Source organism: Mustelus asterias, chromosome 3 (assembly GCF_964213995.1).
Source record: "Mustelus asterias chromosome 3, sMusAst1.hap1.1, whole genome shotgun sequence".
NCBI lineage: Eukaryota > Metazoa > Chordata > Chondrichthyes > Carcharhiniformes > Triakidae > Mustelus > Mustelus asterias.
The window spans coordinates 105,060,868-105,076,435 of record NC_135803.1 but is presented as its reverse complement, the minus strand read 5'-3'; the positions used below and the strand labels follow the sequence as shown (position 1 = coordinate 105,076,435).

At 44.7% G+C, this 15,568-nt stretch overlaps 1 protein-coding gene across 1 annotated transcript in view; it reads left to right on the top strand.

The window, feature by feature from the left end:
* sema3h (sema domain, immunoglobulin domain (Ig), short basic domain, secreted, (semaphorin) 3H) overlaps window positions 1-15,568 on the top strand; it is a 171,522-nt gene that overhangs the window by 134,871 nt on the left and 21,083 nt on the right. Inside the window, exons 10-13 of the mRNA XM_078209416.1 lie at window positions 5,156-5,300; window positions 6,715-6,934; window positions 9,833-9,921; window positions 12,928-12,969. Coding sequence (XP_078065542.1) covers window positions 5,156-5,300; window positions 6,715-6,934; window positions 9,833-9,921; window positions 12,928-12,969 — 496 coding nt within the window. The remainder of the gene's footprint in view (window positions 1-5,155; window positions 5,301-6,714; window positions 6,935-9,832; window positions 9,922-12,927; window positions 12,970-15,568) is intronic.

The window sequence follows — 15,568 nt, the reverse complement described above, 5'->3', positions numbered from 1 at the left end:
TTCCGGTTTCCTCCCACAGTCCAAAGGGTGCAGGTTAGATGGATTGGCCATGGTAAATTGCCCCTTAATGTCCCAAGATGTGTAGGTTAGGTGGATTAGCAATGATACATGTGTAGGGTAATGGGGTTAGGGCGGGGGACATGGGCCTGGGTAAGATGATCTTTCGGAGAGTTGGTGCAGACTCAATGGATCGAATGGCCTCCTTCTGCATTGTAGGGATTCTATAGATCCACCTGTTCAACAGTGATGATCCAGAAACATTGTTTAATTAAAGTTTAAAAATAATTGGTGAGAGGGCACCTTCATGTTGAAGCACTCTCTCTGTTATTTACCTGTTGTCACAGCCTGCTGCTCCTCTCAAGTTGCTGATTGGCTTTCATTAGCTTAATGAGCCCACTGCTGCCCTTAATTGAACAGAGAACCTGTGTCAAAGTGATTCTGTCAAAATCCCAGAGTATGTCTGGATGCACCCCCCCACTCCCCCCACTCACCCCCGCCATCCCGACCCCTGTGGCCAGGTCCGGGACCTGGAAGTAATCCCAACGAATGTTTCCAGGCCATTAGAGAAAATCCCAGGGTCTTTGTAAACCATGGCCGACAGAACACATTAATAAAGCTACAGCAACTTGCATTCAATGAAGGACAATTCTTGCAGCAAAATATAGACAGTAGAAGATAGCTACGTACAACACTATGTGTAAAGTTAATCCCAGCCACTTCCAGCAGCGTTGTCTCCAGTTGTGAATAACAGGAGAATTACTTAATCACAGAAAATGCCGGAAAATCTGACAGCATCTGTGGGGAGCCCTAGGAAGCTCTGACGAAGGGTCATCTAGACTTGAAACGTTGGCTGTATTCTCTCCCCAGATGCTGTTAGACCTGCTGAGATTTTCCAGCATTTTCTGTTTTCGTTTCAGATTCCAGCATCCGCAGTATTTTGCTTTTAAATTACTTAATCACCTCCAATCTGTCTCGATTAGTGAGAGGGAAGTATTGATAGGAAACTACTTATATTCTCCTTATACACGAAGTGCAATTTTTATTAAAACAGTGGAATAAATCAGGCTGTTTTTCTGAAGTGTTTGTACCTTTCTTTAACCTCATCATAGTGGTTAGCACTGCTGCCTCACAGTTCCAGGGACCCGGGTTCAATTCCGGCCTTGGGTCACTGTCTGTCTGCAGTTTGCACATTCTCCCTGTGTCTGTGTGGGTTTCCGCCGGGTGCTCCAGTTTCCTCCCACATTCCAAAGATGTGCGGGTTAGGTTGATAGGCCATGCTAAGTTGACCCTTAGTGTCAGGGGGATTAGCAGGGTAAATGCATGGGGTTATGGGGATAGGGCCTGGGTGGGATTGTTGTTGGTGCAGGCTCGACGGGCCGAATGGCCTCTTTCTGCATTGTGAGGATTCTATGAACACAACCAAACTGGTCATCTATCAACCTGCAAATCCTTCCAACATACACCAACGGCAGATAATAAGAGTGGGAGAGATTCCTGGTCGGACATATGATGGAAAGAAAGTTGGAGCCTCTACCATCATCATGCATAGCTCCAGATTGCAACATATATGTAAAAGCATGTGTTGCCATAGCAGCTAGAACTCCCTGACTGAACTTTAACACACCACTACTTTTCATTCTTTCTGACCTTGGTGCTGCCTGCTCATTAGGCCACGACCCTTCATCTGGCCTCATTAGTCAAAGATAATCAAAACCATTGTATCCCTATGTCTGCCCTTGTCTGAAGGTTACGATTCCTGCTGGAGTCTCCCACTGTTATTATAACACCCCGCTGTTAATCACCATTATTATATAATTCTATAAAAAGGGCATTAAAAAATCTGGTTAATAACCAGGAATAAACAGTTCAAGAATGAAAATAGCTTATAATTATAGGTTATCTTTAACATAGCTTGTAATCAAATAAAGATTGACACTGAGCCAAAGAGTCAAACAAAAAATTGGAAATGACCTTTAGGGAAGGAAATCGGCCATCTTTACCCGGTCCATTTAACTCCAGACCCACAGCAATGTGGTTGACTCACAACTACCCTCTGTAATAGTCTAGCAATCCAAGCCACTCAGTTCAAGGGCCATTAGGGATGGGCAACAAATGATGGTCTCGCCAGCGATGCTCACATCGCATGAAAGATTTTTTTTTTAAAAAGAAAAATATTCAGAAATATGAGGAAAAGTTTGATAAGGAGAATCACAACGATGGAGAGGCTTAGAAAGGGAATTCCAGAACTTGGGGCCTAAATCCACTCGTGGTGGGATGACGGAAGTGAGGAGCACACAAAAGACCAGAATAGGATGGAAGAAGTTCTTGGGGAGAAATTGAAGAACTTATGCTCATAGAGAGGAGGACAAAGCCATGAAGAGATTTGAACAGGAAGATGAGATTTTAAATTAAAAGAGAAAATGCTGGAAAAACTCAGCAGGCCTGAACAGCATCTGTGGAGTGAGAAACAAACTCAGTTTCCTTCCAAAGATTCTGTCAGACCTGCTGAGTATTTTCAGCATTTTCTGTTTTCATTTCAGATTTCCAGCAAACACACTATTTTGCTTTCAGTTGAGATTTTAAATTGGAGATGATGGGGGACCGGGGAAAAATAACGTTAAGTCAGCGAACATAATGGTGATGGGCGAGTTGGAAATTGGTGCGGGTTCCCTCAGAATGATGCCGATCTAGTTCAAAACAAAGAGATATGCCACCACTGGAACTTGCTGCTGTCTACGTGTGAGGCAGCATGTTACCTGCTGGAGGGGAAAATGGGCCATCGGACTATCTCTTCAATAACAGCTCTGCTGATATTTTGTCTGTCGATTTTTGATGTGTTATTGCTGTGCTTAGCAGCAAGGCTTGACTTCAGCTATCAGCAGCTCCGATAGAGCAGATAAACTTGCTAAACAAGCTGCAATTATCATTCCTGAAGCAGCATGTTGCTGGCAGTATGCACAGGAAACCCAGTGAGTTTCATGTTCTGGGCTGCCACGAGGTGTGTGGCATTTGTAGACCGGTCAGGGTTGGCAGAATATATAATTACAATTTGTACTTTTGCATGCCTTGTCATTCAAGCAACTGCTCTTCATTTTGAGAACGGCAATAGTTATTTTAATTTATTTTTGGGATGTGGGGGTTGCTGACAGAATTGGTGTTTGTTGCCTGCCCTAATAGCCCATTAGAAAGTGGTGCTGGGCCACCTTCCTGAACTGCTGCAGTCTGTGTGGGGAAGGTACCTCCACACAATGACAAGCTATTTGACTGTGTATGGCATTGCCAGACAAGGTCAATCTCATCCACATTACACGCACTTTTTAGAATAGTAATCAACAGAAAGAATCCTGGCTGTTTTTTTAACTCTTCCTACTTTGGCCAGTTTTATTATCTTCTATCCTCTGTCCTACATCACGTTACCCTGGCTAACCCAGGAAGCTCATTTGAAGATTCCTAATTCAACTTCATGCTTGTTAGCTTGGGGCCCCCTTGTTAGGGCATTGACGTTTTTCTTTATTATTTCATGGGATGTGGGGTGTCTCCGGGGAGACCAGCATTTGTTGCCCATCCTCAACTGCACTTGAACTGATTGGCTGGCTGGGTCACTACAGATCATTACAGAGGGCAGCTAAGAGTCAATCACATATTGTAAAGATGGCAGATTTCCTTCCCTGAAGGACATTAGTGAACCAGATGGGTTTTTACAACTATGGATGATAGTTTCATGGTCACCATTACAGAGACTAGCTTTATAATTCCAGATTTTATTAACTGAATTTCAGTTCCACTAGCTGCCGTGGTGGGATTCAAAGCCACGTCCCCAGAGCATTACCCTGGGCCTCTGGATCACTGGTCCGGTGACATTACTACCACATCATCATCTTCCCCTAAACTACAGACTCATATTAGGAGGATGAAGCCAAAGAAGAAGAATCCCAACCTCCAGTGACCTCTCCAGGTTCCAACAGTGGAACTGTTCCACTGTTCCAGTGGACATTGGTTCACAAAGGGAGGCGAGGAGATGAGAATATTTTTTCTGCAGCGATTTCTAACAGTCTGGAATGCGCTGCCTGAAAGAATAGAGGAAGCACACTCAATTGCAACTTTCAAAAAGGAATTGGACAAATACTTGAAAAAGAAAATCTGCAAATGAGTGAGGTAGAGGCAGGGGAGTGGGATTATATGAAAAGCTCTTGCTACAAGCCAGCACAAGCACAATGGGGCCGAATGGCCTCTTACTGTGCTGTAAGTGCCTATAATGTGCCAAGCTGGCTAATCAGCTGCTTACCTTTCTGTAACCCAATTCAGGAATGTGCCTGGATATAGGTGTATATATTCACATGTTCAGCCTCAAGGTAGCATCTTCTATTGAACCAAACCTTAATTTCCTGTTGAATTGCTTAACAGAGTGCTGCTTTCCGTGCGATGGCAGGACATCCACTAGGCTGCTAAACCAAACACTCTAGTCATGAATTTCCTTGGAGTTTCTTTCACTGTGTTGCTGTAACTTCAATGAAAATAAGGCGGCAGCCCCATTTCTGTAAGTAAGTGTGGTTTCCATTGCTCTTCTACTGACCTTGCGGTGGTGCAGCAGGGCAGCTACATGAAAGCTCTGGGGCCCTCCATGTTGCAGACACTTGTATATCAGACCAGCTCCTCATCAAATGCTTAACCCAGGGCTTCATGTAAGTGGCTTCAACAAAAAGATGTACCCACCATGAGGCTGACTCTCCTCCCATCAGCGTAGTGAATGACTAGTTGACATATATCAAGACTTCTCCCTCTCTGCAAGCCACCTTTGTCACAAACTTGCCTCGCTGCTTGGTATTAGCCCTTGCATGTGGGCTGGAGGAAGCCTTTGCATTTTATATTTAGGAGTTCCCAATGGCTTTTGGCCACCTGACTTGTATGTCATATACCTAACCTTCAGTGGGTATTTGTTATTTCTGAAGGTGTTCTGTATTATTGTGTAGAAAAAATAATTTAACAGGTTAAGTTCATTTCAGTCTCAAAGCAACTGATTCAACCAATTGAAACTAGGAGATTGTTTTGGAGCATGATTCCTTATTCACTGCACTGTTCAGTTAATCAGTGCAGGAGTAGGTTAATTTAAATATTGTGAGAGGAAGTTCAGTGGCCATTTTGTTTTTCTTTCTAGCAATATACTCAATGGGTCAGCTGTCTGTGTGTACAAGATGGCCGACATTATACTGGCCTTCAAAGGAGAATTTGCACACAAAGAGGGTCCTGACTACAAGTGGGTGACCTATCCGGGACGTGTCCCCTTTCCCCGCCCTGGAACGGTGAGTAACGTGCAATCTCTGAAGCAGGCTGCACGTGCAGCACCCAGTCAGCAATGCACTATGGAGAGTGTCATTGATAGGAATGTGTTTCACTATTTAAAATTGAAATTCTTTTTGCTCACCCAACCTGCTGTGTCAGTCTAGACAAATTTTTATATGGGTGGCACAGTGGCACAACGGTTAGCTCTGCTGCCTCACAACGCCAGGGTCCCAGGTTCAATTCCGGCCCCGGGTCACTGTCTGTGTGGAGTTTGCTCATTCTCCCCGTGTCTGTGTGGGTTTCCTCCAGGTGCTCCAGTTTCCTCCCACACTTCAACAGATGTGCAGGTGGATTGGCCATACTAAATTGTCCCTTAGTGTCAGGGGGACTAGCAGGGTAAATACATGAGGTTACGGGGATAGGGCCTGGGTGGAATTGTTGTCGGTGCAGGCTCGATGGGCCAAATGGCTTCCTTCTGCACTGTAGGGATTCTATGTTTTATGATCATTAACATTACCCTACAGTTAAAAGTTGTGAAATGAGAAGATAAGAAAACATGGGAGAGAAAAACAAACCATCAAATCCAATCAATTTACCATCCTTTCTATTGATTGTAGAAGAGAAATAGGGATCACCCAGCATCAGCATTAACATTATGTGCCTTTAGTACTGCATGTCATGAGCTTCACCCAGTCCGGGCCTCATTGTCAGTAATGCGATCTTTCAGATGACGACTTAAATTGTCCATTCAAGTGAATGTAAAAGATTGCATGGAGCGATGCAAAGACAAACAGGGACTTCCTCTGTTGTTCTGGCCAACATTCATCCCTCAGCCCACATCAGCAAACATAGATGAACTGATCGCTTATTAAACTTGATGCTCATGGGAGCTTTAACACAGCAATTGGCTGATGGCCTTGCCTACAAGGGCGATGACCCTTTTAACAGTAATTCATTCCTGAAGATGTGAATTGCAGTATATCTTGATAACAACAGGACTCGGAAGCCATTTGAAATGGAAAAACAGGTGAGCGTTTTGGGTGTGACCCTTCATCAGAGCTGGACAATTGGCTATTTTGTTAATTTAAAAACCTAATCCAGGGGATAATGCTGTCACAAATATAAATCCTTTGACAAACCAGGTGTGTGCTGATCAGGATTAACCATGTTGGTTTAAGGGGGAAATATTGATCAAGACACCTGGAGATTTTCTTTGAGTTAACAATAATAGTGCTTAATAAGTCAAAGAGAATGGTCTTCCATGGATCATACCTCACATTTTCAAAGCAAATCATCCTGGAAATTTCATGTTGGTTTAGTTTATACCATTATTCAGGAAATGTTGAACCCTTGGTGAGATTTTCAGCAGGACCTCAAAGTGCACAGTCTCTTGTCTGTTACAATCTTATAGTTCCACATGTCACTTCCTTCCAGTGTCCCAGCAGCACCTATGGGAGCTTTAGGTCAACCCGTGAATACCCAGACGAAGCAATTTTCTTTATCCGGACTCACCCACTCATGCATGACTTGGTCTACCCTGTGGGTCACCGGCCAGTACTGATGCGAGTCGGGGTGGATTATAAGTTTACTCGACTCACTGTGGACCGGGTTGAAGCTGTGGATGGACAATATGATGTGATGTTTATTGGAACAGGTGGGTAGCATAATAACCTTTATAAAATCTACCAACTTTGAAGTACCTGTTAATAATGGCTTTATAATGTGGGGTTAAGCTAGCACCTTACTAATTAATCAGTTGTATGAAAAGAACTGTTTGGGGTTTGATTCATCTCCTCACTAGCAAAATAATTAACATCAAAACCTTCCAAAAAACTTTACAAAACTGTTACATCGTGCACAAGATTCAAACCTCTCAAGCATGCCAAACAATACGTATCAAATATAGAATCCTTAAAGTGCAGAATGAGGCCATTCGGCCCATCGAGTCTACACCGACAACAATCCCACCCAGACTCTATCCCTGTAACTCCACATATTTACCCTACTAACCCACCTGACACTAAGGGGCAATTTAGCATGGCCAATCAGCCTAATATACCTGTGCTTTTTGCGGGAAATGATAATTGGATGGATGATCTCCCTCTGGTAAATGTATGAGCTCTAGTCACTGATCTTGCCAGTGTATTATTGCAGCACATAAAGTGAGTGTGTGTGCATGTGTGCGTGTGAGTGTGTGTGCATGTGTGCGTGTGAGTGTGTGTGCATGTGTGCATGTGTGTGCGTGTGAGTGTGTGTGCTTGTGCGTGTGGAGGGTGGCGGAGTCATTGCCATTCCACACCCTTTGGACCCAAGTATCCCACTGGATGTCAACTCAATATTCAGAGACCTGAACTCTGACTTTCTGGTAACCAAGACAACCTGCCTATTCTTGGTGTCCCAAACTTTCCATCCTTAGCATTCAACTCGCCAATTTTTGTTTTGTGCTTTGCAACAGGTGACTGTTACCTCAAAGCCAGCAGACAAGGAGTCTTTCACACAAACCATTTGGTTGGATGTTAAAAACCAGTGGCTTAAATCATTGTGCCACCAAGATTACACAGAGCAATAAAAATAATTATGGAACATTACCTATAATGCCTGATGAATTGTGACTGCATGCTACAACTCACAATGGCAGCCACTTTTGAAACATACAAGATTCTGAAGGGGCTTGACAGCGAGAATGCTGAGAGATTGTGGGAAGGGAATCTAAAACATAGGGCCCGATTTTACCATCATATTGCTCCCATTTTCGGGTGCGAAAACTTGGTAAAGTTGGGCGTGAGGCAAGTAGTGCAATCCGTGACCACCTCCGCGCCCGTTCCCCCTTTACCAAGCGCCTAAAATGGCCGCGATCGGGACCGCGCCTGAAATGGGTGTGACAGCCATTTAAATGCATTTGCATGCATTTAAATTGGCTTAATGGACTGGACGCCCAAACTTGCTAGCATTTCCCCCTTTACCACTGTGTTCGCCTGGCCAGATTAGGCGCGAAACAGACATGGTCCACAAAGGTCCAATTCGGGCGCTCCAGCTTCTGAGGAGGTAAGTTCAGAGCTTCTGGCAGCTCTCTGATTCAGATCGGGGGGGCGGTAGAGGAAGGAGGGTCAGGTGGCTCTGGTGGGGGGAGCGAGGTGGGTCAGATGGCTCTCTGGTGGGGGGGAGGGGGGCAGGTCAGATGGCTCGCTGGTGGGGGGAGCAAGGCGGGTCAGATGGCTCTCTGGTGGGGGGGAGGGAAGTGGGTCAGATTCTCTCTGGTGGGGGGGGAAGGGAGATGGGCCCTATTGCTCTCTGGTTGGGGGAGGGAGGGAGGCAGGTCAGATGGCTCTCTGATGGGGAGGGAGGGAGACGGGTCAGATTCTCTCTGGTGGGAGGGAGAGAGGCGGATCAGATCGCTCTCTGATAGTGGGGGGGGGGTTGAAGGGGGGGTCCACTGCCACTCTTCGTGCGATCAATGGGGGGGAACGGGGCAGGGAGCTGTGATCGGTCTGGGTTGCAGGGGGGTGGGGGGATAAGGGGGACAGTTATGTTGTGGGGGTGAGGCAATTTCTGTGTAGGCCAGGGAGGAGGCATTATCAGGCCCGGGGTGGATGTGGCAGGGGAGTGGTTTTCTGTTTTTTTTTACTGCACGTGCGCAGTTGAAGGTGCCGATTGGAACTGCACTGTTTCGGACGTCTTTAAGCCCCACCCAGAGACTTCTGCAGCGCGATTCAGAATCGCGGATTTTTTTTTCAGACAGAGTGCGTATGGGGGCACCAGAGAATGTGTCCAGAAGTTGGACCTGAAACACTCCCAGATTCAGCACTTAGAATCAAAATGGTAAAATCGGGCCCACAGTTTCAGGATAAGAGGCTGAGATCAGTTAAGACTGAGGTGAAGAGAAGTTACTTCACTGAAAGGGTTGTGAATCTTTGGAATTCTCTACCCCAGAGGATTAAGGATGCTTCATCGTTGAATAAGTTTAAAGGAGGGATAAACAGATTTTTGGTCTCTCAGGGATCGAGGGAATGAGGAGTGGACAGGAGAGTGGAGTAAGAACCCTAGATCAGTGGTAATCATATTGAATGGTGGAGCAGGCTGGAAAGGCCATGTCATCTACTCCTGCTCATATATCTTTTGTTCTTACCCCAATTGATGTTTCTAGAGTATGCAGAAACTGCCTGGTACCCTTGCTTGTGCTGTCACTGTAATTTTACCTCAGAACATTGTGACTGCCTCAAGTTCAGACCAATGTGGCCTTATCAACAACTATGGTTTAAAAACATATCAAATTTGTAAATCTCATTTTGCTATTCTTTGTTGCACTATGCAGTAAAGTAATTCAGCTTTCCACCCTGATACGTTTAAGCAAGAACTGTTTAATCAGTTCAAGAAAGGCTTGTGTGCTTATTTTGGATATTGATGAAAGCAGATAGGGCAAAGGGCCTGGAAGACATTGTAGTCTGGAATGTCTGTTCCTCCCTTACTGATTATACTGAGACATTGAATCACTGGTGCTCGCAGGCCCCACTTAATAAAACAAGAGTTGACAGTCCTATTCTGTTTTCTACAGACACTGGGGTGGTCCTGAAATCCATCTATGCTCCCAAAGCAAACCTGGAGGTAGAAGAGATCACTCTCGAAGAGTTGGAGGTATTCCAGGTAAGTGGGAATAATTACAGAGGTAACTGAATGGAATTAATTCCACATCTTACAGGGGCTACCAAGTGACTTTCAGTTCACTTCAGCAACTTTGATCCAGCTGCGACATTTTGAAAAGAGGAAGGATAGACATGAAAGGAGACGTCAGACTAGCAAACAGAACAATGAGTCTTTGTGCTGCAGCTGAGGTCAGATTGCTCCAGGGCAGCAGCATCAAATGATCTCATTTTACACCCGTCCCAATTTTCATTTCTAGAGTATAAGAAGAAACAAACAAAAGGGGACGTGTAAGGGAAGAGCCAGTTTTTGTGAGGAAATGTGAGGGATAAGTGTGAGGGGAGAACCAGTCATTAGGAATAAGTGTGAGGGGAGAACCAGTTATTCTGAGGGGAAAGCCAGTTATTGGGAGAAAGTATGAGGGGGAAGCCAGTTATTGGGAGGAAATGTGAGAGGGAAGCCTGTTACTGGGAGGAAGCCAGTTATTGGGAGGAAGTGTGAGGGGAGACCCAGTTATTGGGAATAAGTGTTGGGGGGAAGCCAGTTATTAGGAAGAAGTGTAAGGGGAGACCCAGTCATTGGGAGTAAGTGTGGAGGAGACCAAGTATGAGGGGAGGCCCATATCTCCTGATTCCCTTAACATTAACAATCATAGTCTTAAATATATTCAACAACTTAGCAGCCACAACCCTCCTGATCAAGAATTGTAAAAACTCGCAACACTCTCAGTGAAGATATTTCTCCTCATCTCAGTCATAAATGATTCAGCCCTTACTCTGAGGCTGTGATCCCTAGTTCAAGAATCATGATCCAGGGAAAACAATCTCTTGGCATCTGTCCTGTCAAGCCCCTTAACATTTTTGTGTGTTTGAATGAGATCACTATTCATTCTTTTAAATTCCAACAATATTCTGCTAAATCTCATTTCGTAGGACAATCCTCCCATCTCAAAAATCAATCTACTGAACCTTGGTTGCACCTCCTCTGAGACCAGTTTCTCCTTCCATAGGCACAGAGGACATGACTGTGCACAGTAATCCAAGTGTGATCTCACCACAACCCCATATAAATGCAGCACGACTTCCTTACTCTTCCATTTCCTGACCTCACAATATAGACCAACATACCATTCGCCTTCTTATTGTTTGCTGTACTTCTATGTTAACTTCCTGCGACTCACTTAAAGGGACACACAAATCCGCCAACAATTAATAGTCTCTCACCTTTTAAAAATATTTTTTCTTTTCCATTCTCCCTACCTGTAATAACTTCAATCAGGCCATTGAGGTTGACCTATTGGAGTATGAACTCCCTGATTAAAGCTCCAATTGATGGGACAATCAGGGAGTCTTTGCCTTATACTTAACCGGGAGTGACAGATCCTCTGACACTCCCAGAGATAGACTGCTAACTACTAGCATTCTGTATGCTGCTGTGGAGCTTGTAAATAAAAGGATTTTGGTGAAGGGACTTCTGCCTCCGAAGACTTATTACACTACCCACCTAATAATTTCACATTTTCCACATTATACTCCATTTGTCACCTTCCTGCCCAATCACTTAACTTGTCAATCTCCTCTTTGCACCCTCTTCAAATCCTGCTACTCCCTGAGGAGTCTCAGCCATGTTGGCTAAGGGTGTTACATAGCCTTCACAGTCCAGATTAATAAAGCCACTTGATTTAGGTAGCAGAAAGCTTGAGAAAACTATAACAGGAGAGTTGGAAACCACGTTCGGTGGAGTTGAGGTGGGGAATGTAATTCAGATTCTTTATTTTATGGGAAAAAGTCCGTAATGGAGATACAGTGCAAAGGAGCTGTATATTAAGGCAGTGTAAGAAAAATTCCTGATATGTGCCTGATCCTAATAAGGACATTTCTTGGCAAATCACTTACACATTTATGAGGCTTCAGTCAGGCAAGCCATGTTAGTGTGCTTGCCGTGGGTTTGAACACTCAAGGGACTAGTTTGGCATGAGATATATCAAAAAAATCAAACTAGACCCTGCTGTGCTAAAACCTACATGAATGCCGACCACTGAATTACTATCGCCAGGGGATTAAACTGAATACATGCTTTTATTGAGAACCTTCTTTAATATTGCTTCTTTATTTAATGTATTTTCTGCGGCTATGTGTGATCCTTCTTCTGAAGACTTGTGGGGCTGCTTTGCGAATTAGAAGCCTGCAGTTGACCTACTGACCATCTAATTGAAACGATGCCCAGACCATAGTGAAGTAATAATGAAACAGACTGTTTGTTTCTTTTGATCAGGGTTAAAGAGGAGGGATATTCATCTCAATTATCTCATGTAGCTCAAATAAAATAAAGGGACAAAGAGCTAGTTGGAAAGGGCCTTTGCATTAACCATTTGGTGCAAAGTCCCCTCTTCAGTGATATTAGGAGTTGGGAGCTCTGTACTCTGTCTGAAGAAGAATGCAAGGGAACAAATAAATACCAAAATTATGTTTTGTAGGGGAATGATTCTTTTTTTACAAATGCACGTGATTAGGTTAGCATTTTTTTAGGGACATAGGCTAGGTTCCCCCCTGGCGGATGCAGTGAGCCACTCAAATCTCCATTGACTTTGGTGGGACCAGAAGATGCCGCCAGTGGGAGGGCCATAAAATTCCAACCATAGGAAGAGGAGTAGGCCATTCAGCCCATCGAGCTTGCTCCGCCATTCAATGTGATTATGGCTGATCGTCTATCTCGGTGCCACTGTCCCGCACTATCCCCATCCCCAACATAGTTGGCCATCCCTAGTTGCTCCGAGGTGAGTGGTTTGTTAGGGTATTTCAGAAGGAGATTAGTAACACAATGGTGTTACATACAGGCCGGACTAGAAGGACAGCAGGTTTCCTTTCCTGAAGGATATAACGAAATGCTTGAGCTTTTCTTTTTCCTCTGCTGCTTCTCAGCTTTAAATAAAAAGTCAAAGGTACAGATTAATTGATTCAACTGTTAATGTCATGGATACCCCCTTACTATGCTTTAATCTCTCCTCAGGACAAGTCACCCATCACTTCGATGAATCTGTCCAGGAAACGGGTAAGCAGGCACATACTGTATAAGCATTTGTGATAATGCATGATGAAATTATTGCACTGAATGTTAAATCATAATGTCCTGAGAGACAGCTCACAATAATTATTTCCTGGGAGTAATAGAGTAGCGATTGCTTTCCATTGCTAACACAGTTCACAAAGCAACATCTACTTATGTAAGATTCAAGCTCAGACTCGAGAAACGTATTTAACTCTGTCCAATAGTGAGGAAGGTTGACATGACTTCACAGGGTCCAGATATACATCATTAACAGCAACAGTTCTTGGAGAACAAAGGATATTCTGGCCCACGGGATGACTCATTTTTCTCAATCGTGTGATTGAGCCACACTTTGTTTGCTTCTACATGGGAAGCAGCCACCTGGCTGCATTACCTCAGGCTGTGGCATCCTTCCGAGGGAGAGGGGACATGAGGCAGTGTCCAGAATGGTTGAGGTTGAGGCAGTGATATCCATCCTCCTTCCTACAACTTCCCTACCCTGAAACACCCACCCCATGAAACCCCCTCCCCTCCATTACTTACTGTTAGGGAACTTCGACTTGGGACAGGCCATGATCCTGGGCCTCCACTGGGTCCTATCCACCTGTGGTACTGCTGAGCAAAAGGGCTGCCAGCTTTCGATAGGCAGGACCTCCAAGGGTTCTGATATTGAGAATAGATCACCACTTGCCTCTCTACTGTCTGTGGTCCAGTCAGCCCTCCCCAAAGGAGGCAACTATCCAGTTATCCTGTACTTCACTCCCCATGAGACACCAGACAAAACTTTCAGAGTTCGTTTTAAAGATCTTTATTCAAGCTATAGAAGGGAAGTTTGCCTCCTCAAGACTTCTTGAGTGATACATTGCAACAGTAATTATACCTTTGGTTACCTTGCAAGTAATTTGCATTTACCAATCTCAAGTATACACTTGTTTTGAAGTCATTGATGTCCAATTACAGCTAATGGCTCTAATTACTTCATTTATGTCAGGTGAATATAATTAACCAGTTACAACCGCTAAAGGCTTGCCTAATTATAATATTCAATTGCTAATGAAACACGCTGACGTGGCCACACCATCCAAACATTCACACCTGTAGACCTTGGCTGTTATGGCTACCTCCTTGTGGTTTCTTGCTTGTGTGGCCCATCTGTAGCTGTGGGAACTTCACAGAAACAACTTGACAGCAGCTTCCCAGGGGATCTCTGCTGTATTCAATTCACAGGGGAACTCTACTGCATTCAATGATTTTAACCCATTCACTTACCTACAACATGAGCCTGGGCCTCTACTGGGTTCTATCCACCTCTTTCCCTGTGGTACTGCTGAGCAAACGGGTGATGCACTATCAATAAGGCGAAAGACTACCGATATGCCAATATAAGTGTAGGCTTTTATTCACAACAGAATCAGGAGCAGATCCCAACAATTAACCGACCTGGACTGAACAAGGGGGAGGAGACAGCCACCTTTATACTAGGTGCTGAGGGGAGGAACCAAACTGGAAGGGGATGTGTCCAGGTATGACAAACACACACAACGGTGGTCCATATAGGACAAAGGCACAACTGAGGTCCACCACAACGGGCTGCCGGCCTCTGGCTGGTACAGCTTTCAATAGGCTGGACCTCCCACGGTTCTGATATTGAGAATAGATCACCACTTACCTCTCCACTGCCTGTTGGCTTGTGGTTCAGCCAACCCTTCCCAAAGGAGGCAACAGAGAGTCCTTCTCCAGCTAGCGAGTGAAACTCCCCCATCACCTCCACAAGATTCCACCCCCTGTGTGACTTGTGTTGTACCTGTTAATTCTCAGATACTTTCAACCAGTTTACTTACTCCAAGGTTTTACCCCGGTGTCCTTATTTGCAAGATGGACAAAGGACAAACACAACTAAAGGTTCAACAAGTTTATTAATAATAACACTATTAACTCTTAAATTACCCACATAAAACAAGAGGATACCCCAGCAGATTCAAGTATACTACCCGTAAAGATGGTTTGGTTGAACTGCAGGCCCGATTCTCTGAGTCCCTCTGGTCCGTCGTCACGAGGGTGAGTCTCGATGGCAGCTTCTTCCTTCCTTCCTTCTTCGGTCAGTCTTCCGAATGGGCAAGGCCGCCTCCTTCGTCGAGTCTTCGCTCCTGTGTGACTCAAAGTGTGTCCCTTTATCCCCCAGCCTGCTTGCCTTTCCAGAAACTTCTCTGGCTTCCGGCCAATGAGGTCCCAGGAGGGGGTTCCAATACCCAGTGGGTTTCTTGATGTCTGCCTGACAGGACACCAGGGTCCGCCCCTGAGGTGTCCATCTCCATGTTGTTGAACTTGTTATCAGATAAGGTATCTACAGGAACTCTTGGTGACAGAAAGTCTGGCCCGATCTGGGCTTCTAACAATAGGCCCATGCATTTCAATGAGGTGCCATGATCTCCTGCTAAGTCTCAGTAGAGTGCAAATGACCTTTGATGGGTGGTTGATGGGTCAGGCACAGACACGTCTGTGTATTTGTATAATTGGCCTGCCTGAGGTTTGACTGTGTTTGATTTCAATATGCCCAATTCTTTAATTTAGGATATCCAATTTTATCAGCCTTAAAACTAGG